This window comes from Dromiciops gliroides, chromosome 2, assembly GCF_019393635.1.
Source record: "Dromiciops gliroides isolate mDroGli1 chromosome 2, mDroGli1.pri, whole genome shotgun sequence".
NCBI classification, from domain to species: Eukaryota; Metazoa; Chordata; class Mammalia; order Microbiotheria; family Microbiotheriidae; genus Dromiciops; species Dromiciops gliroides.
Window position 1 is genome coordinate 236,536,929 of NC_057862.1, and position 24,770 is coordinate 236,561,698.

Sequence of the window (24,770 nt, forward strand, 5' to 3'; positions counted from 1 at the left end):
GAATCACACGTGTCCAATACCTGTTAGTCCTTAAGAAATTCATATGGCTGCTTGACTTAGGCTAAGGGAGGTAAGAAATATGAGGGGAGAAGTGAGGGGGAATCAATAACAGGTTCCAGTTCATCTTCCAGCTTCTACAATCCAAGAAACTAGGGACTGAGGGGTAGTCTGTACTGAGTGGGAAGTTGAGGCACGGACCTAGAGAGCTGTGGACATTCAGCAACCCTTGGATAACTCAGTAAGGGAATGGGCATGTTGTGCCAATCCCCATTTGCCTTCACCCTACGCCCAGAAACATACACATACCCACATTCATCAGGGCCTCAGCCTCCAGGAGTCTGTCTAACCAACTCCTAAAAAACCCAGCATGTCAGAACTTGTTGGAATTTCTCTCTCTAAATGAAAACTCTCTCGCCCCTACTTAGCTGGTCACTGGCCCTGGCTCAGCTCTGCATGCTTATGGGTATGTGCTCCTCTCCTCCCCCACTCTGGGTTCAGGGACCTGGGATGTGGAGTGCCTTTGGAAGCCACAGGGTGGGTGGGCAGGAAAGCAGGACCCAGAGGTCACCAGGGTTAGGGTTAGGTCTGGCCCTGCCTGTCCTTCTCCCCACAGGAATGTATGTCTGCAGAAGCCCTCCCCCATCCCCAGTCCAACCCTCTGACCTAGAGCCCACCAACACATTTGGTGGGAGATGACAGGGGAATTGGGGAGAGGAGAAGATAGGGCAGAGGTAGGTCAATGTAGCTGTGAAATGATCCCAGGACAGCGGGAAAGCACACATGCCCACACACGCACACATGCACAAGTACACACACACTTAACAATCGTTCTGCTCTGGAAGAGAATGCACACAAACACACATGCTTGTCTGCAGAGCATGCCTACATACATACATACATACATACCAGATTCTGCATAGCACTCATATGTATACAAACACACACACACACACACACACACACGCATGTTCACACTCGTCTTGGGGAATAGAGCAGCATCCCCTACATGCGCAGGCCAGAGGATTTCCTTCTGTGGATGAGCAGGAAATGCCTCATTAGGACTGCTCACCACCACACGTGGTATCCCAGGCAGGAAGGGCTAGGGAGACAACCCTTTTCTGAAGGAGGAAAATAGATGCCTGACTCCCAGGCCAGGTGCCCTGAGGTGTGTTTCTGGCCACCCCGAACAGAGCCAGAGTGGGTATTCTTCATAGAGCTTGTCTCCTGTCTTCTCACTGTTCTTTAGAATTCTGAACACTTTACAGGGATAAAGATCTTATACAGATGGGAAAACTGAGGCCAAGGGAGAAGGGCATGGTCTAGTTAGCTGGTAATAAGCCCAACAACTGCCCTCTAACCCCTGTGGCTCACCCCTCCAGAAAGGCATGGTGGTGGTGGCAGGCCTCACCATCCTCTAAGACTTGAGCTGATCGTTCCAACCCAGAAGGCAATGAGGGCGTGTTGTAATGACCTGACCAAGGGCATTCGTTTCTCTCACATTCCTAGTACTGGGCAAGGAGTGGGCATGGGCAGAGCCCTTGAAAAACCCTCCCTATCAGTTTAGCATTACAGGCATTTGACTGGTCCCAATTCACGGAAATAGAATTTAGGGTCATTGGAAGGAATCTTAAAGTCGTCTAGTCTACCCCCATTCATTTTACAGATGAGGAAACGGAAAACAGGAATGTTTAAGAGGTTCGCCCAAAGTCACATAGGTTTTTAAATTAAATTTTCTTCACTTATCTTTATTTATTTTGTTATTAAGAAGTGTCTTATTTTCTCTCCCAATCTCCTCCACTGAGAAAAGAAAGAAAGCCAACCCCTGGGACAAATTGTCAAGAAAAAGAAATTCTTATATTGTCCATCCAAAAAATGTGTGCCTCATTCTGGATATTGGGACTATTCTTTTTCAGGAGGAAGTGGGTGGTCACACAGAGTATTAAGTTGCACAGTTAGGATTTGAACCCAGGTCCCCTGACTTCCAAATCTCGTTTTCTTTTGACTGTACCAAATTTGGTCCTGTTAGGGCACATGCTTCGGGAACTGCATTTGCCTAGGGTCTGTCTCATAAGCCGTGTCTCAGAGATAACCTGCAGATTGCATAGCATTCTGCACCTCACCCCTTCCCCTCACACATACAGAGGGACATACTCTGTCTATCCGCACCCACTACCCAATCCCCTGCTTTATCCCCAGCTGTTAACAAGGAGTGCCTCCCCTCTCCCAGGGCTCTGGACAAAGACCAGAGCTAGCCTTTGCTTGGGGCTCCCACCAAACAGCACAAAGTCTGAAGTACTCATCTGGGTCCTCTGGGGAGCCCCTGAGAAGGGAGGGGCCGTGAGGGGTGGCAGGAGGAGTGAAGGAGGAAAGGGTGAGATAGACGGGGCCAGGGGGCAGTGCTGAGCAGGGCAAAGAGAGGGCAAAAAAGGACAGTTGGCTTCTTCCTTCCCCACCACCCACAGCCCAAGGCCAGGCCAGGTGCAGGCCACACCTGAGTAACCTGGCCGTTAATCAGGATCAGCTACAGAGATGTATGCAAGGGTGGCCCACGTCTAGAGAAGACCAGGTGGCCCTGAATGAGGACTTCTTTTGAATGGGACTGTCCCAAATGGAATACAGGAGTGGGAGAGGCCCTTTCATTCACCACATGCCCAACTCAGCTCCCTCGGGTCTCTCTGTTTTGTTACTGGGAGACTCTCCCAAGGGCTTCGTGTCTCTGGCTCCTCCTGTGTGGAAGCCCCCATCCTCCAGGGTTATAGGCTAGGCGGGCAGGCTGGAGTCTTGCCTCACCACAGAGGCAGCAGGGAGAGGAGGGGAGGGACTTGGGAGGAGGAGCTCCACCCTCGGGCAGTTCCCAGTCTGAAACGGAGTTGCAGACAGCAGCAGCTCTCAGATGGGAGCCTTTCTCTGAGGCAGCAGGGAACCTGGAGGCGCTGAGGACTGAGCCAGGAGCCGCTCGTTGACAATCGGACATCTGGGCAGGGAGGCACCAGCCTGGGGAGGGGCTGCTCACCCCCAAACTCCCCGCCGCCTCTCTTTTTAAAAGATCCTCCCTCTCCGACCTCACTCACCTGCCGGCTCCTGGAGTTTCCCAGAACCCGCTACAAGATGCTCAGGTTATGGGTGCTGCTCCCTCTGCCTCACAGACCCAAGTGAAGTGCACTTTCCAGGGTCTCTTCTCCCACTCCACCCGGCCAAGGCAAAGCTCTCCTTGGTCTCTCCTCTTCTCCTCCTCCTCCTTCCTACTTCTCACCCCTACCTGGGGGTCCTTCGTGGGCTCGAGTATGTTGGTTTTCCTTTGGATCTCAAGCCCCATGTCCCAGGACTTCTGAGTCGATGTCAGCCATGCGGCTGTTCACGTGTTTCCTGCAGCTGTTGGCCGGTCTGTCCCTACCTGCTGCATCTCCCCAGGTAAGGATCCTCTCTTCCCCAAACCCGGCTTCCCCTTCCTCCCCGTCCCAACATCTTTCAGGGACTGGGCTGGAGAATCCAGGAAGAGGTAGTAGGCAGAAATGAGGGGGCACCTCCATGGACACAGACACCTCCTCCCCGCCACCCGACCCCAAAAGAGACAAGGATAACGGTGGGCTCCAGGTACTTCTCAGAATCTGGAACCCTCTTCACCTTCTGAATGAAGAACTCAGGTTAAGCCAGCCCCCTAGAGGAAAACCAACCCCGGTTAAGGTTTCTATCCCGGAAGGGGGTGGAAGGGGTGGGGGGAGTCTACAGGGAAACCACAGCAAAGGGAGGGAGGCTTCCTGTCTGGCCCCAGGGCCTTGGTGGTTTTGCTAAAAGCATCTCCCAGTTAATCCCAGGGCTGGGCTCTGGTCCTGTGGTCAGGGTCGAAACCCTGGTGACTAGTCCAATGCCTTTGGGACCTCTGACCCAGCCAGGCTCTGGGGAAACAGAGATTAGAGGGGGCAGGGTCTCCAGGGAGGTAGACTCCCTGGGTGGCTGAGGAATATACTAGAGACCCATGCCTGATTGCTCCAAATACTGCTGAATGCAAAGGGACTGACCTGGACAAGAGGGACCTGGGAGAAAAAGGGGACATCGGAGGGGGGGGACATTCCATGGCTTGGCTTTAGGTCATTAGTCCCCTGGAAGGGTTTTAGGTAGTCTAAGGGGACAATGCTCTCTCTTCTTGGGTCTGACCTCACTCCCCCAGGGTCAGTCCAGCCCCAAAGTCCCCATCTTCTGGCAGCTGACCTGGAGGTCCTGAGTCCCTGGGCCAAGAGAAGCTCCCAAGTTCTTTTCCCAGGAGCTAGGACATGTGGCTTCGGGCTTTGGCTCGGTTCCAGCCTGGGTAAAGACGTCCTGCCAAAGGCAATAATGTCCCTTCCCACTGCCTAGGGAAGTCCTCTTTCCCACCCAGGTCCTTAATGCTGAAAGCCAAGGGTGTTGGGGGGAGGGGAGAAGGGTGGGAGATGGGCCAGGAAAGTAAGGGGATCACTTCCCAAGCAGAGTGGGGGAGTGACTTGTATTTCCCTGCACAGTCCTGAGAGAGCCAGGCTGCTGAGTGGCCTTGTAGCATTTCTGCAGCTACCAGCACCAGTGGCCCCCTGCTCCCACCAGCTGATCTCCCTCCCCACAGGGCTCTGGCACCCAGCCAGGCTGGGACATTAAAGGGGCCAAGGGGCTCGTGTGGGAGAGCACAGGAAGGGGGATGGGTAGAAGGGAGGCAGAGCACAAGCAGAAGGGGGAAGGCAGCAGTAGACTGTAGAATGCTCAAGCTGGAAGGGGCCACTGACACCCATCTAGTCTCAGTCCCCCCTTTTTTTACAGGTGAGGAAACTGAGGCCTGATGGGTTGACGTGTCTTAACCAAGGTCTCACAGCTGGCCATGGCCAAAGCCTGAAAGATGAGTAGGGGGAGGGGGGCAGGATATGAAGGAATGAATAAGTGAAAGGATTTGGGGATGAAGGAGAGGTTCACAGGTGTCTGGATCCCAAATAACTCCTGAGAAGGCCTTGTAAAGAAATCATTGACCATTCTCCTAGCCATGCCCCCAGTACTCTTCAATGGAGGGGACTCTGCCTGACACTAACCTTCCCTTATTCCCATGTATTTCTCCCTTAGCATTGGGACTCACCGCCTCAGAACAGCACAGCAGAAGTAGAAGGTAAGCTGGCCATGGGGACCAAGGGGAGTTAACCTTTTCCCTTCCAAACTTGTGCCCACCAGGACCCACATTCTGGCTTCCTCCTAAATGCTCGTTGTTGTGAGAACGGGGGTAAAAGAGCCAAAGTAGGGTTGGCTTGAAAGGGTAAAAGGAAGAGAAATTGTGAATCCTAGAGTGGTGGAAACACTGATTTACTCTGCTCCCCCTCATTTTTACAGAAAAGGAAACTGAGGCTTGGAGAGGTTGACAGATTACTTAAGGTCATGAAGCTAGTTGGTAACAGAACAGGGCTGGAGTTTAGTTTTCCCAAGTTCTTGTCTAGAGCATTTTCCACGACCCCCACACTGGGTCAGGGGTAGGGGCAGGAAGGATCCAACGTGTCAATAAGGCAAGAGATGAGGGGCAGGAGAGGATGGGCGTTCCCAGTGCAGCACTCCATCCTCGCCACGCTTTGGGAATCTGACCAGAACTTCCCATTGATTGCAAACAGACAAAACCTTAGTAACACCCTCCCTCACTTATGTGGAGAGAGAATCTTCAAAGCGCATGCAGACGTCTGCCAAATAGACATACGTGCAGAGAGCAGGCTGTGCAATGCCAGGCTCTTCACAGAAACGTGCCGAGTGTCCACACGCCACCGCTTTAACCCCTGCCAGTCACAGTCACTTCCCCACTCCCGCCCCCAAAATGAGACATTTCTGTGGGTGAGGAAGCATGTACAAACAGGCACACGAACACGCGTGCTGTTCCCCTCCAGAATAATATCCTGTCTCAGATCAGGAAACACCCTCTGCCTACCAGCATCATCACCTCCCTACCGTCCCTTCCCCTCCCTTCCCCAGACAGACTTACCTGCTCTGTGTCCTATGACCCTCTTGAACCCAGCCAGGTGAGAGAAGCAACCAACCAAATCTTCAGAGTCAGTGAGCACTCCAGGTGTGCCTGTCACTGACCTAGGCAATGTGGGGGTACAGGGAGGTGCCCAGTATTCTTGCTTTTTAAATGCTCACAACCTACTTCAGGACTCATTTAGGTAAAAAACATTTCTATAAAGGAAAATGTAGGTACCTCCAGAGTCCACATTAAAAAGAAGCAAGGCCTACTTCCTTATATTGAATCAGTGTGGTACTATGGGAAGGACACTGGCTTTGGAGTCCAAAAGACTTGGGTTCGAATTTAGCTTCTGAAACACAATATCCCTGTGATCTTAGACAAGTCACAAGTCCCTTGGCCTCCGTTCCCTCATTTGTAAAAAGAGAGGGTTGTATTAGATAACCTCCGAGGTACTTTCTACATCCAGATCTGTGGTCTTGTAGCTGACACTATTGACCATATAGTCAATTGGAGAACCAAGATCCTGGCCGAGCCAAGTATATCGAGCTTTGGGCCTGACCTAGCTTCCCCCTCTTATCCACCCATGAAAAGAGAGAGTTGGTAGAATATGATGTTATCAGCGAGGAAAGGATCCTGAGTTGAAACAAAAGATTGTGCAGGAAGATTTTCCAAGTGTCTCCACTCTTGTGGGAGGCTCTCTCCTTCCATGTCAGGCCTGGGTTGGTACATCTCTTCACGGGGACACCTGCTGTGCTCTAGGCCAGGAGCCAGCAGCCCCACCCGGCCCCTCTCCCTTCCCTCCCGGCAGGCAACAGGCATGAAAAGTTTTCTTTCAGGCACTGAACATTTCCCTTCTTGGGTCTCCGCCCAGCAGGGATGGGAAACTGGAGCCAGATGGGTTCAGCAGGAGGCTTTCGTGTAAAGGGGGAGAGATAGAAAAACCCTCTGGTAACACCAAGAAAATCCCTCTCAGGGGGGCTCCCTGGTCATTCTAAACCAGCCAGACACCAAGCAGGCCTGCCTGGCGCTTTCTGCTCCCCCTGCCGCCAAGCCTAGCCAGCTGTCTGTCTATGAGGAAGAGTCTGGGGGTGAGCTGGGAAAAGCTTTAAGAAACACTAAAATGGAGAGCAAGAGGGAGAAACAGAAAGACAGACAGACAGACAGACACAGAGAGAGACAGAGAGACAGACAGAGCCAGAGAGATAGACAGAGACAGAGACAGAGATGGCAAGCATTGGACAGAGCTGCTTCCTAAATCAGCAAAGGCTCTATGTATGCAGGGCACTTTGAAAACCTTAAAGTAATGTATAACTGGGAACTATTAGTAGTAGTATAGCTCTGGGATTCTTAAGTCTTGAGGTTTGGAGGGGGAGGGTTGTTGTTGTTGTTGTTTGTTTGCGGGGCAATGAGGGTTAAGTGACTTACCCAGGATCACACAGCTAGTAAGTGTCAAGTGTCTGAGGCTGGATTTGAACTCAGGTCCTCCTGCATCCAGGGCCAGTGCTTTATCCACTGCGCCACCTAGCTGCCCCTGGTGGGTTTTTTTGTTTTTTTGTTTTTTTACTGTGGACCCCTCTGGCAGTCTAGGGAAGCCTATAGACCTCCCTTCTCAGAAAAATGTTTTTAGTGAGTAAAATAAAATATATATGATGACAAAGGAAACCAATTATATTGAAATGCAGTTATCACAGTTGTTTTTTGTTTTTTTTTAAAGCAAAAACCCAAGTTCATGGAGCCTGGGTTAAGAAGCTCCCTTATAGAGATAGTATAGCATCATGGAAGCCCGGAAGCCCTGAGTTCAAGTGCAACCTTAAACACGTGCTAGCTTTGTGACTCTGATAGATAAGTCACTTAACTTCCTAGTATTGTAGACTACTTTCTGAAACCATATGTTGCAGAGAAGGTGCATTGGTAGATGGAGTTTCTTCATTAGGGTGAAACTACCACCAATTAAATCACAGGCATTGTCCTTATATTTTTTCTTCCTCTTCCTCTTCCTCTTCCTCTTCCTCTTCCTCTTCCTCTTCCTCTTCCTCTTCTTCTTCTTCTTCCTCTTCTTCTTCTTCTTCTTCTTCTTCTTCTTCTTCTTCTTCTTCTTCTTCTTCTCTGGAGCAGATCACTGATATTTGTGTTCCCCTGCCCCCCTCACTTTCCAAAATACATCTCAGTGGTCTTGAGAGAAGAATGATCGCATCTCTCCCAGTGTTGCCTGGTGCTACATCTTAATGGTCCTGGTAAAATATTGTACTGTATCCCCCCCCACTTCCCAACCTCTGCCCTCTGAAGCTTCCTGGCTTCTCACCTGGGAAAATCAGGCCTTACAGGAGCTGCTGAAACTGCGTTTACACAGAAAGAGAGAGGAAAAGGGAAATCATTGTCTCTTTCTGCTGCCAAGATATTCATTTTTGCTTAACCCGGCTGCTCCCCTCTGACCGTGGCTGATAAAAAGCTGTTGCCAGCTCAATGTGAACTAGAGGAGGGGGTTGGGGACAAATCAGAATGCTCCTTTTTGATTGGAGGGGCCACTTTTAGAAGAAAATATGCCCCAGGCTGACAGGCAGTGTCTTCTATCTTGCCTTAGCCTGCCCCCCCTCTCTTTCTCTCTCTCTCTCTCTCTCTCTCTCTCTCTCTCTCTCTCTCTCTCTCTCTCTCTCTCTCTCTCTTTCTCTCTCTCTCTCTTTAAAAATATTATTTATGTTTTCAGCTCAATGAGATTAAATGCTCAGAATAACGTCAATGTGTCACGAGGGCTTCAGACTAAACATGTAGCTCATGAAATTAAACTGTTAAATGCTTATTCCTTGTCTCTGGGCTACAAAGGCTGCCTCCAGGCTCCCCTTTCTTTCCTCCAAGCATCTTCTAGGTTTGGGGTCATGTCAAGGGCCCCCAGCTCTGTGCCCTCGGTCAGAGAGGATCCTTGTCTCTCCCCTGCCCCCAGGCTTCCACTGTTCTGACGCTGAGGCCTTGGGCTTTGGGAGAAGTTATGAAGAGGCTCCTGGAAGGCAGAGCCAAGGGTAGCCGGTCTACCCTCTCTCTCTCTTTCTCTCTCTCTCCCTGACCCTCAGCTCAGCCCTGGGGTGTGACAACATCCAGATAAGCATCAGTGTATTAGTTCTGCAGAGGCTGTCTAGGCCACGTGGACAGCTGTATCCTGGCTATTTTCCACGGACTCTCCTCCTTTCCCAGTGGCCTCTGCTTGGACCAAGGTTTATTTTTCTTCAGGGATTACCCCAAGACCCATGCCATCATCTGCTCGGTGGAACGGACTCTGGCCCCTTCCACTGTCTCAGAATAGCAAGCAAGCAAAGGGGAGGTGTTGACTGGGTGGGGGGCAGGGTCAGAGAAGAGAGACTTCTGAGGGAGGTAAGGCATTAGGGACTCAGGGTGATCCAGCTCCAGTCCTCTGCCCTCTACCAACACCCCAGGGGATGTCCAAAGTGGGCATGGTCACCATTAGTTATCATGTCAAATAGCTGTTTCCCTCCTTGCATTTCTAAGACTAGTCTGGTCCTAGTCCATAGATATCACAGAATGTTAGAGAGCTGGAAGGGACCTTAGAGGTCATCTAATCCAAGGGTTCTTAATCTTTTTTTTTTTTGGTGAGGCAATTGGGGTTAAGTGACTTGTCTAGGGTCACACAGCTTGTAAGTGTTAAGTGTCTGTGGCCAGCTTTGAACTCAGGTACTTCTGAATCCAGGGCCGGTGCTCTATCCACTTCGCCACCTAGCTGCCCCTGGGGTTCTTAATCTTTTGTGTGTCATGGACCCTTTCTTAGAATTTTATTTTGTTGCCTACATTAATTATTTTTTGGCGGGGGGAGGCAATGTTAAGCTCAAGGTCACACAGCCAGTAAGTGTCTGGGGTCAGATTTGAACTCAAGTCCTCCTGACTCTAGGGCTGGTCCTCTATCCACTCTGCCACCTAGCTGCCCCTGCCTACATTAATAATTGAAGGAAATGCTAAATTTCAGTTAGAGATTAATGGAAATAAAGAGATAGATAAGTAGGTAGGTAGGTAGGTAGATAGATAGATAGATAGATAGATAGATAGATAGATAGATAGATAGATAGATAGATAGATAGATAGGTAGGTAGGTAGATAGATAGATGGATCAATCTATAGATATATATTTTTTCCATCCAAGATCAGAGACTCCCTGAAATCCATCCATAGATCCTTTGGGAGTTTGTGAACCTTAAAATAAGAGCCCCTAAAAATTTTTAAATTTATAAATAAATAAATGAAATAAGAGCCCCCGTTCTAGGTTAATCCCCTCATTTTACAGAGGAGAAAAGTCAGGTTTACAGAGATTCAATGACTTGTCCATTTGGGTAATGGCAGAACTGGGCTTAAAAGTCAGATCTACTGATTCTCAATTGAGAGTGAGCTCTTTCTACTACTATACCATATTGAACCACTTTGTTTTCTGATTGGGTCTAGGTTTCCCCAACAGGGAATTTCTTTTGGGAGGGGGGTATTATAGATCATTTCAGAGGCAACTGGGTAGTCCTGGATTACTAGAGATTTTTAATGGTTCTTCATTGGAGAACAGAGTAGCCTGGAGACCCCAAGGCAGATTATTCATTTTAAAAACATGGGCAAGGATATAGAAGAAATATAAAACTTCATTCCAGTTTTCAAGGCACTTACAAACTAGAGAACTTACAGGCTAGAAGGGGGCTTAGAGTCTAGTTTAGCATCCTTGTTGTAACAATTGGGAAACTGAGGCAGAGAGAACTGGTACCCAATAAAGGACAAAACATGTACCTATGTAGCTAGCCCATGTGGGGATCCTCCTCCCTGTGAGGACTCAACATGATACAAAGGAGAGAATACTGGCTCTGCAGTCTAAGGAGCTGTGTTCAGATTCTGCTTCTGACACTTGCTACCTTTATGACCTGGAGAAAGTCATACAGCTTCCTTTGTCTCAGTTTCCTTATCTGTAAGATGAGAGACAGTTGAACTGGGTGCCCTATGAAGTCCCTTCTAGCTCCAGATCTATTGGAGAATTGTGAACTGGAGGATCAAGATTCTCACCAGAGTACAACTTACTATGGGCCTCTCCTATCTCCCTTCTTCCCTACGCATAAAAAAAGATGTGAGTTGCCCCAGGTCACCCAAGCAGTTATTGGAACTGACTCCAAATGCAGCAAACTTTACATCATCACGCCTATCCTAAAGAATATGACATGTATTGTCTTATAATGTTCACTCTTGTTTCATGCATGTGAGTGCCATATTCTCAATAGATTGTAAGTTTTATGGGAGCTGAGAGCACCCACTCTCAGAGAGAATTCAGGGAAGGCTTAATGGAGGAGATGGAAGCTGACCTGGATCTTGGAGGATGGTGGAATTTGGAATGATGGAGAAAACCACATGAGAAAGAAGAGGATGGGGCGGGGGGGGGCAGCTAGGTAGCACAGTGGATAAAGCACTGGCCTTGGATTCAGGAGAACCTGAGTTCAAATCCAGCCTCAGACACTTGACACTTAACTAGCTGTGTGACCCTGGGAAAGTCACTTAACCCTCATTGCCCTACAAAAACAAAACAAAACAAAACAAAAAAACAAGAAAGAAGATGATGGCATAGAACATGGTGTGTTTGTGTGATAGCGAGGAGAATGACCTGGCTAGAGCATAGATTTTATGTTGGAAAGGGAGGATGGGGCCAAGCTCTGAAGGGCGTTGAAAGACAGGCAAAGAAATCCAGACTTCATGCCTTAGGAAATAGCTGTTGAATGTCTTGGCATTGGGGAGTAATAATGATGCTTAGAGGTCATGTCGCTCAACTCCCAACCTTCCCAGAGAGACCTGAGACCTTCTCTCTCTGGGCAGCTGGGTAGCACAGTGGATGGAGCACCAGCCCTGGATTCAGGAGGACTTGAGTTCAAATCCAGCCTCAGACACTTGACACTTACTAGCTGTGTGATCCTGGGCAAGTCACTTAACCCCAATTGCCTCACTTAAAAAAAAAAAAAAAAGAGAGACCTACTCTTTAAAGGTCCTCAAGCCTAGGAAGTCCAATAGGCTTCTCTCAACTGAACCCTACAAGATTTATAACCAGACCAGATTGGAGACAGAAAGTCCTCAGAGTTCATTAGCCATTATTTTAAAAATAAATCTTATTGATGCCTTTTTTTGGGTGGGGGGGCAATGAGGGTTAAGTGACTTGCCCAGGGTCACACAGCTAGTAAGTGTCAAATGTCTGAGGCTGAATTTGAACTCAGGTCTTCCTGAATCCAGGGCCAGTGCTTTATTCATTGCACCACCTAGCTGCCCCTGATGCCTTTTGTTTTTACATCAGTCATTTTTTATATACCCACACTCCAGGCAAATGAGCCCTTACTTGTAATTAAGAAAAACATTTAAACAAAACCAGCCGATAGGGTGACCACATTTGACAATAAATGCAATATTCTGTGATCATAGTCACCTACCTCTCTGCCAAAAGGAGGAAGATGTTTACTTATCTGTTCTTCAGAGTCAGTATTAGTCACTGTAGCCACTCAGCATTCAAATTCATTTTGGAGTTCTTTTGTTTGCATTGTTGTGGCTGTGGCGTATATTGTTTTCCTACTTCTGCTTCCCTGGATTCTCCTTACATCATTGCCTACAATGTATTGGGTATGTTCTAGTGGGGATTCTCTTTCAGGCATGGATCATAGATTCAGAGCTGGAAGGGACTTCATTTTACAAATCAGTAACCTGAGGCTCAGATAGGTTGAGTGACTCAGCCAAAGTCACACAGTAAGTTTGAACCTAAGTCTCTCAGACTCTAACAACAGCACTTCATCCTCTACACCAGAGATGTCAAACTCACAGCCAAAGGGGTGACAGGAACCTCCTTAAAACACAATTAGGAAATGTTTAACAAAATAAGTAAAAATAAAACATAACAGAGATAATACTAATCTGTGGTTTTCTAAGTCAGTATGGGACCTGCAGGGATCCATTTCTTCTTGAATTTTTTGTTTTGTTTTGTTTGTTTTGCGGGGCAATGAGGGTTAAGTGACTTGCCCAGGGTTACACAACTAGTAAGTGTCAAGGGTTAAATGTCAAGTGTCTGAGGCCAGATCTGAACTCATGTCCTCCTGAATCCAGGGCCAGTGCTTTATCTACTGAATCACCTAGCTGCCCCTCTACTTGATTTGGTGGGGGGGGGGGGCAATGAGGGTTAAGTGAATTGCCCAGGGTCACACAGCCAGTAAGTGTCAAGTGTCTGAGGCTGGATTTGAACTCAGGTCCTCCTGAATCCAAGGCCTGTGTTTTATCCACTGAGACACCTAGATGCCCCCTCTACTTGATTTTAACACCAGTTTCATACACTACCTCTCCTGAGTTGGCTTAGATGCCTTCTGAAATCCCAGGATTCTATGAAGTCTTCCCTTTTTTCTCAGATTTACTCATTGTCATCGTTTCTTATAGTGCAATAATATTCCATCACATTCATACATCTACGGATACCCTTTTTATTTCTAGTTTTTTGCTACCACAAAAAAAGCAGTCATTTGCCTTGTACTTTTTTTTTTTTTGGCATGGGACAATGAGGGTTAAGTGACTTGCCCAAGGTCACACAGCTACTAAGTGTCAAGTGTCTGAAGTCAAATTTGAACTCAGGTCCTTCAGGTCCTCCTGAATCCTGGGCCAGTGCTTTATCCACTGCACTACCTAGTTGCCCCTGCCTTGTACTTTTGAGAGGCTGTGTGGAGAAATGAACTTGGGACCCTGAACTTGAGATCAGGGTTTGAGTTCCTTTTTGTCCACTTAAAAGATATATGACCTCTAGGCAAGTCACAATACCTCCAAGCTTCAGTGTCCTTAGTTGTAAAATAGGGATAGTAAATCTGTACCCCACAGGACTACTGTGAGGATTCAAAGTGATAATGTATGTAAATATATTAGCTTTTTGATTATTTGGCATTTTGTTTGTTTGTTTCTTTGTTTGGGGGGGGGCAATGAGGGTTAAGTGACTTGCCCAGGGTCACACAGCTAGTAAGTGTCAAGTGTCTGAGGCTGCATTTGAACTCAGGTCCTCCTGAATCCAGGGCTGGTGCTTAATCCACTGCGCCACCTAGCTGCCCACATTTACATGGCATTTTAAAGCTTGTAGTTATTATGTTGGAGGTGGGAAGGGTAGAGGCTTATTATGCATGTAGTACAATATGTGAAGTGAGAAAGGGGTAAAGTCTTTCAATCTCCCACCCATCCTAGAGGAGTCCAATGGAACTTAGGCTAAGAAAACAATTCAGCAACTCAGTTCAGTACAATACCATTGTTGGGGATCAACTTATTCTAGGTGTTGCTGAGATTACAGAAGAAGACATGGCTCCGACGTTCTAAGAGAACGTCTAAGGATGTTTAAATAACATAGCAAGATAGAGGACAAAAAAGATTTTTTACAAACTCAAGTGTGTACTGCTCCATGTCTTATATTATGCAATGGGGTAGCGGACATATACAGGACACAACTGTGATGTGACAAGGGACCACAATTAGAAAGGCACATATAAGGAGAACATGTGTGACAATTCATGTTTCTGATGCTGTGGAACTACTAGTTTTCTCTACTGATAGGATCAGGTTGCTGTTTTCTCTCTTGGAACTGCATCCTCTGCCTCTCAGTTCTCCTAGCCATGTTGGGAATCTTCACCTGCACACTCTGACATCATCTGCTGGTCCTTGACTGCTATGCAGTCTCTTTCCCCATAGGATGAGGGGGCATACCAGGTCTTCAGTATGATAGTCCTAGGAGCCATCTTTTGCTCTTTTGTGCTGCAAACCCTAGCCAGACAATGAGAGAAATCTTTACGTATTTTGCATGTCTTTTGAAGCCCTTTCTTCTGCTACTGGTATTTGGGATGAGTCAGTCTAACCCTTATCTGAGTCAGGGTATGAAAGTCCTTTTTAACTCCTACTATATCCCTTTGGCAGGGAATCGGGTACCCTCAAAATCATCCTCACTCAGCAAAATTGCCAATCGACTGGGATGAGGAAATTCCTTTCAAGCCCCTTTAATGCCCCTGTTTACCATGCACCTTGAGCCAGGTGGAGCTGGAAATTTCCCCTGCTTTCTACCAGCAGCCAAAATTGCTATTCTCGGGGGCAGCTAGATGGTGCAGTGGATAGAGCACCGGTCCTGGAGTCAGGAGTACCTGAGTTCAAATCTGGCCTCAGACACTTAACACTTACTAGCTGTGTGACCCTGGGCAAGTCACTTAACCCCAACTGCCTCACTAAAAAACAAAACAAAAAAATTGCTCTTCTCCCTCCATATGTTTATCCCAAAGTCAGTGTAGATATGGTAGTCAGGGAAGATTTCAAGGAAGAAATGTCAAATGAATTGGGTCTCATAGGATTCCAAAGACAGATTCAACAAATACTTATTAAGCACCTGCCATGTGCAAAATATTGTACATGGATGGGTAGGGGGATAAATCTAGGTGAATAGGAAGCAATATGTTGAAAGAGTCTGTGAAGAAAACAGATAAGGCCTGAGTGTGTCTAACCTACCCCGTTCTTGACTTTGGTGCTCATGAAGGGATGGAGGAGCCTCTAGATCTTGGTCCCTAACCCTCCTTTTTTTTTTTTTTTTGTGAGGTGATTGGGGCTAAGTGACTTGCCCAGGGTCACACAGCTAGTAAGTGTCAAGTGTCTGAGGCCGGACCTGAACTCAGGTCCCCTCGACTCCAGGGCCGGTGCTCCATCCACTGCACCACCCAGCTGCCCCTCCCCTAACCCTCTTTGTCCCCTTGTAGTGCTGCCCTTCCAGGAGGTGTGGGGCCGAAGTTTCTGCCGCTCGCTGGAGAAGCTGGTGGATGTGTCAACAGAGTACCCAGGGGAAGTGGAGCACATGTTTAGCCCATCCTGTGTCTCATTGCGGCGTTGTACTGGCTGCTGTGGGGATGAGAACCTCCATTGTGTGGCTGTGGAGACAACCAACGTCACCATGCAGGTACTCCCCACTCCCCTACTCTCTTGGACTCTCACGATGTTTCTGAGCCCGGGGTGCCCCATTCCTGAGGTTCCCCTCTTTCCCCATCGTCAGAACTTAATCCAGTTTTTGTGCCTTACCCCCCACCCCACCCCAATCCTACAGATTGAAACATTCATTCATTCAATAGGCATTTTATTAACTACTTACTATTAAAACCCCAAGTTCTAGGGTTAGTGATTCTGCACCTCATCATCCTCCCACACCCCCACATTTTGCTTAGGGTAGTAACTGATGATGCTATTAGCTGGGGGCAGATGGACTCCCTTAGGCTGGTTCTTTTCTTCTCTGTAAATGGGATCACCTGGAAGAAATGCCTGGCACTGATGAGGCAGCTTAATTCCTTGGCCTGGGTCTGCCACTATAGGTGCTGCTGCTGGGGGGGGGGCACCTGGTGAGGTGCCTGTCTGGCGCTCAACAGCGGTATATGGTGCAGAGATCGACTGGACTCTGTCTCTTTTTCCCAAGGAAGCAGGAGGGAACATAATGGGGAGAAGTTCTGGGATGGGGGGGAAGGAGAGGAGAGACTAGGTTCTTCTAGAGCAGGGGTCTTTGACTTCTCTTTTTTTGGTGCCCTGGGCCCCTTTGGCAGTCAGGTGAGGCTAGACTTCTCAGAATTAATTTTTCATTGTCTCCATAGTTGAAGGAAAAGCGAAATGTCGGTTAGAAATGTATCGCCTTTCTCCCCTTCCAAGTTCTCAGAATCCCCAGAAGTCTATCCACAGACCCCGGGGTCAAAGATCCACGGTTGTAGAGGGGAGACAGATGGGGAATTGCAGGGTCCCACCTTGTCCTTCAAACCTCATAACCAGCTTCTTTTTCGCCTTTCCAGCTTCTGAAGATCAAATCTGGGGAGCAGCCATCGTACATGGAGTTAGCATTCACTGAGCATGTGCGGTGTGAGTGCAGGTATGGGATCCCTGCCTCTCACCGCCCACATGGCACAGGCTGTGACCAGGGACCTGGGCACTCTCGGGCCTGCCCTGGAGGGAATTAGCATTCCTGCTGTCCTGCCCGCCACCTCCCTACCCCTCAACAGGGGTGATGGCAGAGGGGATAGTAGAAAGCGTCACAAATCCTTGTTCTGTCCTTACTTACCCATATGACCTTGGGCAAATCACTTAACCTCACTGGGCCTCATTTTCCTCATCTGTTAAAAAAAAAAGTAGGGTGGGGTTGGGCTCAGGGATCTCTATAAAGGTCCTTTCCAAGTCTAGCTCCTAAGATCCAATTAAAAGCTTGTGATTCTGGAAGATGTGACATAGCAGAAGCAGAGACAGGACACCTATTCTCCCAGTGGGTCACTATTCAGAGGTCAATTCACTAGTCACGTAGCTCCACAGCACTGACTTGCTCATTTCTCTGAGAGCTTGGCCCCAGTTTCCCAGACTCTTCTTTCTCGGAAACCAAGACCCTTTGCTTCAAGTGTAGTGATCTTCGCTAACTCTTGATCAGCAAATCAGTGGCTAAGACAGACGGGTGGTCAGGTCTCCGCTGAGGCCTTCTGCATTTTGTTTCCTGGATTTTTGGAGACAGGGAAATAATTAACTCACCAAGAGGCACTCTGGCTGCAGCTGCATTTAATTTCCTACTCCTTTATCCATCTCTTTCCCCTACCCCCCAACCCCCATCCTCCCCTTCTAGTCTTTGCCTGGAGAGGTAGAACCAACAGCTGGTTTCCAGCTGTGTGGCAGAAGGAGAAGAGGACTCATGGGTCCTGTCCAAAAAGCAGGAAAGAGAAGTTTGAATAACTGCTAATCATGCAGGGCTTTACAAGTGCTGGGGTGCTCAGCCCTGAGAGGAAGCTGCAGGCCTGGGAACCCTAGCAACCAAGCACAAACTGCAGCAGCTCACAGGGGACCTGACGGAGCTTAAAAAGCTTTGGAGGCAGATCTTAGCTCTGGGGCAAATGCGCTTGGAAAATTGGAGCTGTTTCCATAGACTCTTGATAGAATATGAGGACAAGTCCATCTGAGTGCAGCCTGCCCTGGGAAGGGACTCTTTGTTAGGTCAAAGGGAAACACATGTGGTTTCTTTAAAGTTCCAGGCCATGGCCAAAACCTCCCCCTGAATCATAGGGCCCCTGGAACTCCCGCCCCAGCTCAAGGGGCACAGAAAGAATGGCTCATTGTCCCTTCAGCCCAGGGGGTAGACCAGCAGACCTTATTGCTAACCTAAGGGGCCAGGAAGAGATGACATCCTTAGGAATCAGGCACTCCAGAGAGCAAGGGAGGATGCTGTTCCTTGTGCTATGGGCTAGAGGTAACCAAACCCAATAGCTTGGGGGAACCCCCAAATTGTCAAACTATGTTTCACATTCAGTCCTGGGCCCCAAGTAATGACGGGGCCTTCCCCCCACCCCATTTACACATTTCATTACCATTGCCCAGCTCATGGTGCCAACTCGGAGCTGCACATGTCTGGGCTTTGCCTCAACTTTGACTGAAGTGAGTAACAAATACCTTCTCCTAACCTTGTGGATATAGCCACCATAGCTAGAGTCACAAAGACTAGAGTTCAAATCCTGCCTTATACACTTCCTGGTTGTATAAATGAGGGCAAGTCATTTAACTTTTCTCAACCTCAGTTCCCCCAATTGTAAAACAGAGATGGTAATAATAGCGCCTACCTCCCTGGGTTATTGTGAGGAAAGAATGAGAATCAATGTGAGGCACTTAGCAAATCTTAAAGCACTATATGTTAGCTATTATTAATTATCAGGTCAGCTATGATTCCATCCTCTGGTCAGCCACCTCATGATGGGTTGGTTGGGGGAGGGGGGACAGTCTAGACCAAAGTTTCACTCATTGGTGGAGAGAACACCCTGCTTAGGAAAGATCCTCTTGTCTTTTTTTTTTTTTTTTTTTTTTTTTTTAGTGAGGCAATTGGGGTTAAGTGACTTGCCCAGGGTCACACAGCTAGTAAGTGTTAAGTGTCTGAGGCCGGATTTGAACTCAGGTACTCCTGACTCCAGGGCCGGTGCTCTATCCACTGCGCCACCTAGCTGCCCCAAGATCCTCTTGTCAATGTGGATCAGCAGCTATTTTGTAACTTTTTAGAGGATTTCCTAGGTGAGGTTGAGTAATTTGCCCAGGGCCATAGAGTAAGTGGGTATCAGAAATAGGATGGGGGGGGTCAGCTAAGTGGCGCAGTGGATAGAGCACCAGCCCTGGAGTCAGGAGTACCTGAGTTCAAATCCGGCCTCAGACACTTAACGCTTACTCGCTGTGTGACCCTAGGCAAGTCACTTTACCCCAATTGCCTCACTAAAAAAAAAAAAAAGAAATAGGACGGGAGCCTGGGTTACACTGGTTCCAAGGCCACCCTTTATCTGCTATGCCATGATTCTTTTCAACCACATGACCTGGCCTTCATTTTATCTGATATCTATGTAGTCCTTTCCCAATTTCAAAGTGCTTCCAAATACATTAGCTCATTTTCTCCTCATTACAGCCCTCTGAAGGGGTGTGTGAGTGTGTATGGTCAGTTTTTTTTTTTGGGGGTGGGGATAGTGTAGACTGTTGCAATACTGATTTAAAAAATGAAACCAAAGCAGTTAAGTGACCTGCCCAAGGACCTCAGATCTCAATGAAATGGGTGTTCCCACAGATAGCAACCCCATTCCTGGCTGATCACTCTTTGTGACTTTTGCCCATGTTTGCCACATGATGAGGTTAACAAAATGCTTTCCTCGATCCACCTTCAGAGGTGGGTGGTGTGATTTTTGTTTCCATTTTACAGACGAGGAAACAGAGATTTAGCGAGGCTAATCAATTTGCCAGTTATCCTAAAGCTAGTATGTTGGAACAAGAGAGCTCCAGTTTTCTGACTCCTAGACCAATTTCCTTTCCCCTGAACCCCACAACCCTCCTAACACACATAGAGCTTCACTATCACTTGCACCCCACGCTGGACTCCTCTTCAGAGATCCACCTGCCGAGGATTTAACACCAGGGCAGATTCCCTCCCTGCAAGGCTGAACCTCGAAGCATCTACTCAAGCATGACCCTCCTGAAGTCTCTTCTGGAGCACTTAAGAAGACCCTCCCCCTTCTCCACTCTCACCTACAAACTGTACAGCAGATGGATGTCGTCAATCCCCCTGAGCCTCACTGGCCTCTTCCCCTTCTCTTAACCAGAAGAGAAAGCACAGGGGGAGTACTTGGTTTTCCAGCTGGGCAGTCACAGTTGCCGTGAGGCAGTCACCACACGCCTGAGAGACAAAAAGGTCACAGCTGCTTCTCCGCTCCCTGTTCTCCTCCACTCCCTGACAGCTGCTGGTGTGCTGGCCTCCAGTATCTATATCCCTGTATATTTCTCTGTCCCCAAGAAACAGAGAGCTGACTCTGGCCCCTAGTGGTGCTGGTGTAGACCCGGAGCTCATTTTCAAAACCAGTTAATAGAACTGATGACCTGCTGTGTACTAGCTATTCTGTTCTCCCTCTTCTTTCCCCGAGAAGAGAGCTGAGAACCAGACACTTCCCCAGTCTTTTATGTACCTTTCTTTAGAAGAAACAAAGCATTAGAAATAGAAGATGAAAAAAGTATCAAAGGAAGGGAGATTGAGGTGTGAAGCCACTGACGTTGAGCCAACAGAACTATTGGAACTCCCAGAATTTAATTTTTTAAATGTTTTTAAAAATTGATTTATTTTTTCATATGACTATCATTTCTCCTACCCCTTTGTCCAGTAGAACTTTCTCCCCGCCTCTCTACCCCTTTTTTGTACGGATCTATGACTTCATTGGTGGAGGGAACTTCTGGTGTGGAACATGGAAACTCCCTCCACCGTTGCAAAAATCTTAGTTGACTGAAGGCATTGAGAGGTAATTTATTCAAGGTCACATGGCTGGTGTGTGTGTGTGTGTGTGTGTGTGTGTGTGTGTGTGTGTGTGTGTGTATGTATGTGTGCACACGCGCGAAAGGTAGCACTTGAATTGGGGTCTTCCTGACTGTAAGGCCAGCCCCCTTTCCATTGGGTAATGCTGCCTCCAAGAGCCCTACTTTTCTTGTAACACAGAAAATGTTTAGTAAAAACAACTGATGCATAACCTACTCCCAGACTTCTTGTTCCTGGTGCCTTAGGGGGTGGGGAAGCTACCCTGATAGGGTGATCAGGCATTGACTGATTGATGGTTTTGGGGACATTCTGCACTTTGGGTTGGGGAGAGAAGGGGAAGGAGAGCATTTTCCCCTGAACCCCCTTTCTGGGTACCCTGCTAAAGAGAGTATTGGACTTGGGAAGAGATGGAATTTGAATTTCAACTCTGCCACTCGCTAGGTAGCTATGAGAGCCTGGTGGTCCTCTTCCCTGCTGTGAGCTTGTTTCCTCATCAGTAAAGTGAGAATAATGATCATTGTACAGCCTACCTCACAGGGTTGTTGTGAGGAAAGCTCTTTGTAAACCTGAAAGCACCATATAAATGTGAGTTCTAATCACAGTGACTGTTATCATTATCTCCACCCCCACTGGACCTGGCAGCGTAGAAGTGGCCATTCCAGCATTTACTCAATGATCGTGGTCGATGAAGACTGTCTGTCTACCCCCTGACTCCAAGGAAGCTCTGGAAATTAGGATTCTCCCAAGCCACCTCTGTCCAGTGATCTCTGCCCCTCTCCCTAGTGGCCCCAAGTGCCATTTACAGGCCCTAAGAACATGATCTCTCCCAACTCACCTTCATCTTCTCTTCTCTACCCAGGCCCCGGAGGGAGAAGATGAAGCCAGAAAGGTGAGTGCCCTTGGTCTGGGATGCAAGTGAGCTGGGTGCCGACTCAGGACAGCCCTTTCTCTTCTCCCCCAGCCCCATGCAAAGCCACCATGTCCTGACCCTTTTGGTTTCTTACACAGGAGGAGACTCAAGGGTAGAGGGAAGAGGAAGAGAGAGAAGCAAAGACCCAGAGACTGTCATCAGTGAGTGTGGGATGGGGAGGGGAAGACAAGGAGGCTGGGGGCCCTGGGCTGGTAGGGGTGGGAGAGAGGAGCCAGAGCCTAGAAAGCATCCTTTGGTGAGCAGTAGAGGAGTGTCTGGACATCAGGGACCCCGTCTAGTTACCCTCGAGCCCCTGTACTGAACCAGTCTGCCAAATTGCTAAGGAAATTAGCAGACCTCAGTCTTTCTACCCAGAACTTATCTTTCGCTTCTACTCTCTATGGGCTCCTTCAAACTCAGAAGAAGCAGGAGAAGCCAGTGGTGAAGGGAAAGATTCCTTCATCCATTCAATCATGGTGAAATGGAAAGAGCCCTGGATTTGGGACCAGAGAGTTTAAGTCCGAAGGAGCAGCTCTGCTGCTTACAACCTGTGCGAGCTTAGCTAAATCACTTCACTTACTTGGGCCTGTCTCCTCATCTGTAAAATGAGTGAATTGGCCTAGCTGACCTCTTGAAGTCCCTTCCAGCTCCAAGTCTATGATCTTCTGACCTCATACCCATGATTTAGTCTTAGGGACATGGAAACCTGGGGAGAGGAAGTAACTAGTCCAGGGTCACACAATCAATGACAGCCAGGACCCGGACTTAGGTCTGGAAATCCTAGGTGGAAAGGGCCCCTTTGTTCTATTTCATGACCCAGACAAGGCATTAACATGCAAGAGCTTTGGCCGCGAGGCCACTCGAAACCCAGAGATCCTGCCTCTCGGGCCCCTTTCCAAGAGAACACCCCCAGATTTCACTCCGGTTCTGCATTTTGTTTTGGGCAGGTGTGAAGATGCTGTTCCCCAAAGGTAACCCAGTGGACCCTGGAGAGAGCAGCCTCTGCCCAGCCTATATTTATTGCCCCTATCACAATCTCAATTACCTCCCTGACCACAGCCCCTCTATTTATTAGCCAAATGTAACCCCCTGCTGAATGTCTACTTCTCCCTCGGTGGGGAGACTGACCCTCAGGACTTTGGTGCCTTAAGAAGAAAACCAGGCGACTACAGGAGGATCCAGAGTCGAGGTCATGGGATGTACCTAAACACTGAACACTTAACTATGACTCAGGAGCAGTGGAGGTGGGGCAGGGCTCCCCTCCTCATCCCAGGAACCTCCATGGAACCTGGGGCACAGAGGGGAGGATGGAGTAGATGAATCCTTTCCCCCTCCCATTCTTGCTTCTGAATGAAACAGGGACCCCTGGGCCCTCCAAGGAGAGAGTATTCCTTGTCTGAGGTCTAGGCAACGATCTTTTGACTGAAAGGAAACAACTACTCATGCCCTCTCTGGAAAGAGTCAGCTGGAGAGGTCTAGCCTGGCCCACTTTTCACATTGGAAGAGGGTAGGTGAAAAGGATGCTGGGAAGTGACACCTGAATTGGGGTGTCTGGGAGAGGACAGCCACCTTTGCTTAGTGGAAGAGGAGAAAACCCTGGCTAGGGTCTCAGGAGAAAAGTTGCTGGAGCAATTAAGACTTTTCCTAGCAAGTACCCTCCCACCCTGGCAGTCACTCAGAATCTCAGAGAGCCAAGCCTGGGACAATTTTGAAGAACATTGGATACAATGGTGTGTAGGGGACTTCCTCTAGTCTCCTATTTTTCCCAGGACTTTGCAACCCTTTCCCACAACCTGACTGCAGGAATTTATCTCCTGGCCTGGGATGCCACCCCAAAGAGTCCCCCACATGCCACTCTGTCCCATTGGAAGTACCAATGGGTACAAATGCCAAAAGAATACAGGCAAAGACAGCCCTTAGCCCTGGGCATGATGGTCGAGGTGTAGAAAAATATCTGAGGACTCCAAGGAAGATTCCCTACCCTGCTCTCAGGCTCTCTGGACAGGGCATTCAGCCCACTGAGGAGCACTGTCATACACCCAGGCCTTCTGTGAAATGGGTTGAACAGGTTCCTTTTCAAGGGGGGTTGGGTGGGAGGAAACTGGGAACTTCCTAACTTTGTCACACCAACTTCTTCCTGACCACCATGTTCAGTGGGCACAGGGAGGCCAAAGAAAAACCAGATTCTCTTAAATAAAGTATTTTAGTCCAATTTTTTTGCCTGGGGAAATATGATTGCTTGCCAGGAAAGGATGATCTCCTCATTTAAGGCTGGGCAAATTACTATGAATCTAGATTAAAAGGGCATGTGATACTATTCCTATTTGAAAGCTGAGGAAACAGCAGCATAGGATAAAGTGGCATATATCTAAGGTCAGACAGTTGGGGCCAGAATTCAGATCTGCTGACCCCTAATCCTTATTTTTTTCTACTACTAGATTGTCTCCTCATGTAGGTTACCCACTAAGGCCAAGGTTCCTAACAGGGTTCCACAGATAGATTTCAGGGAGTCCAAGAATTGGACAAAAAAAAAATGTTACATCTTTATTTTCCTGAACCACCAATTGAAATTTAGCATTACCTTCAATTATGAGTGTAGGCCAAAAAACCACAAAAAACCCCAAACCGTCTGCCTTTACTAGACTGCTACAGGGGTCCTTTTATGTCCTGTAATGGGGGCTTGGGGTGTCTTATTAGTTGCTTCCTGCTTGGTCCTGGATTCTGCCTCCAATCAAGAAATGAAGGTGGCGCTTCCCCTGTGACCTGTCATTTCCAAGATGTTCTTGAGCCTTGGGAGACAAGACTGCTGTTTAAGGGTCCTCTAGCTCAGGACTTCTTAAACTTTTTCTACTTGCAACCCTTTTTCACCTGAGAAATTTTTACATGACCCCGGGTATATAGGTATATAAAATAAGAATACATAAACTTTTATTGTTGCCAAATCTTTCACGACCTCCACATTCAGTTCCATGACCCCATATGGGGTTGCCACCCACAGTTTAAGAAGCTAGGCTCTAGCTAACCTTCACCCCAGTCACCACTCACCATGTTACACCACCAAATTCAGCAACACC

At 48.1% G+C, this 24,770-nt stretch overlaps 1 protein-coding gene across 1 annotated transcript; it reads left to right on the forward strand.

Moving 5' to 3' along the window:
• Nucleotides 1-3,336: 3,336 nt before the first annotated feature.
• Nucleotides 3,337-23,870, forward strand: PGF (placental growth factor). Its single transcript, XM_043980614.1, has 8 exons — nucleotides 3,337-3,411; nucleotides 4,595-4,642; nucleotides 5,080-5,122; nucleotides 15,712-15,908; nucleotides 16,780-16,856; nucleotides 21,646-21,675; nucleotides 21,795-21,857; nucleotides 22,644-23,870. The coding sequence occupies exons 1-8, from the start codon at nucleotides 3,337-3,339 to the stop codon at nucleotides 22,669-22,671; spliced, it is 561 nt and encodes a 186-aa protein (XP_043836549.1). The 3' UTR covers nucleotides 22,672-23,870.
• The last annotated feature ends 900 nt before the right edge of the window (nucleotides 23,871-24,770 follow it).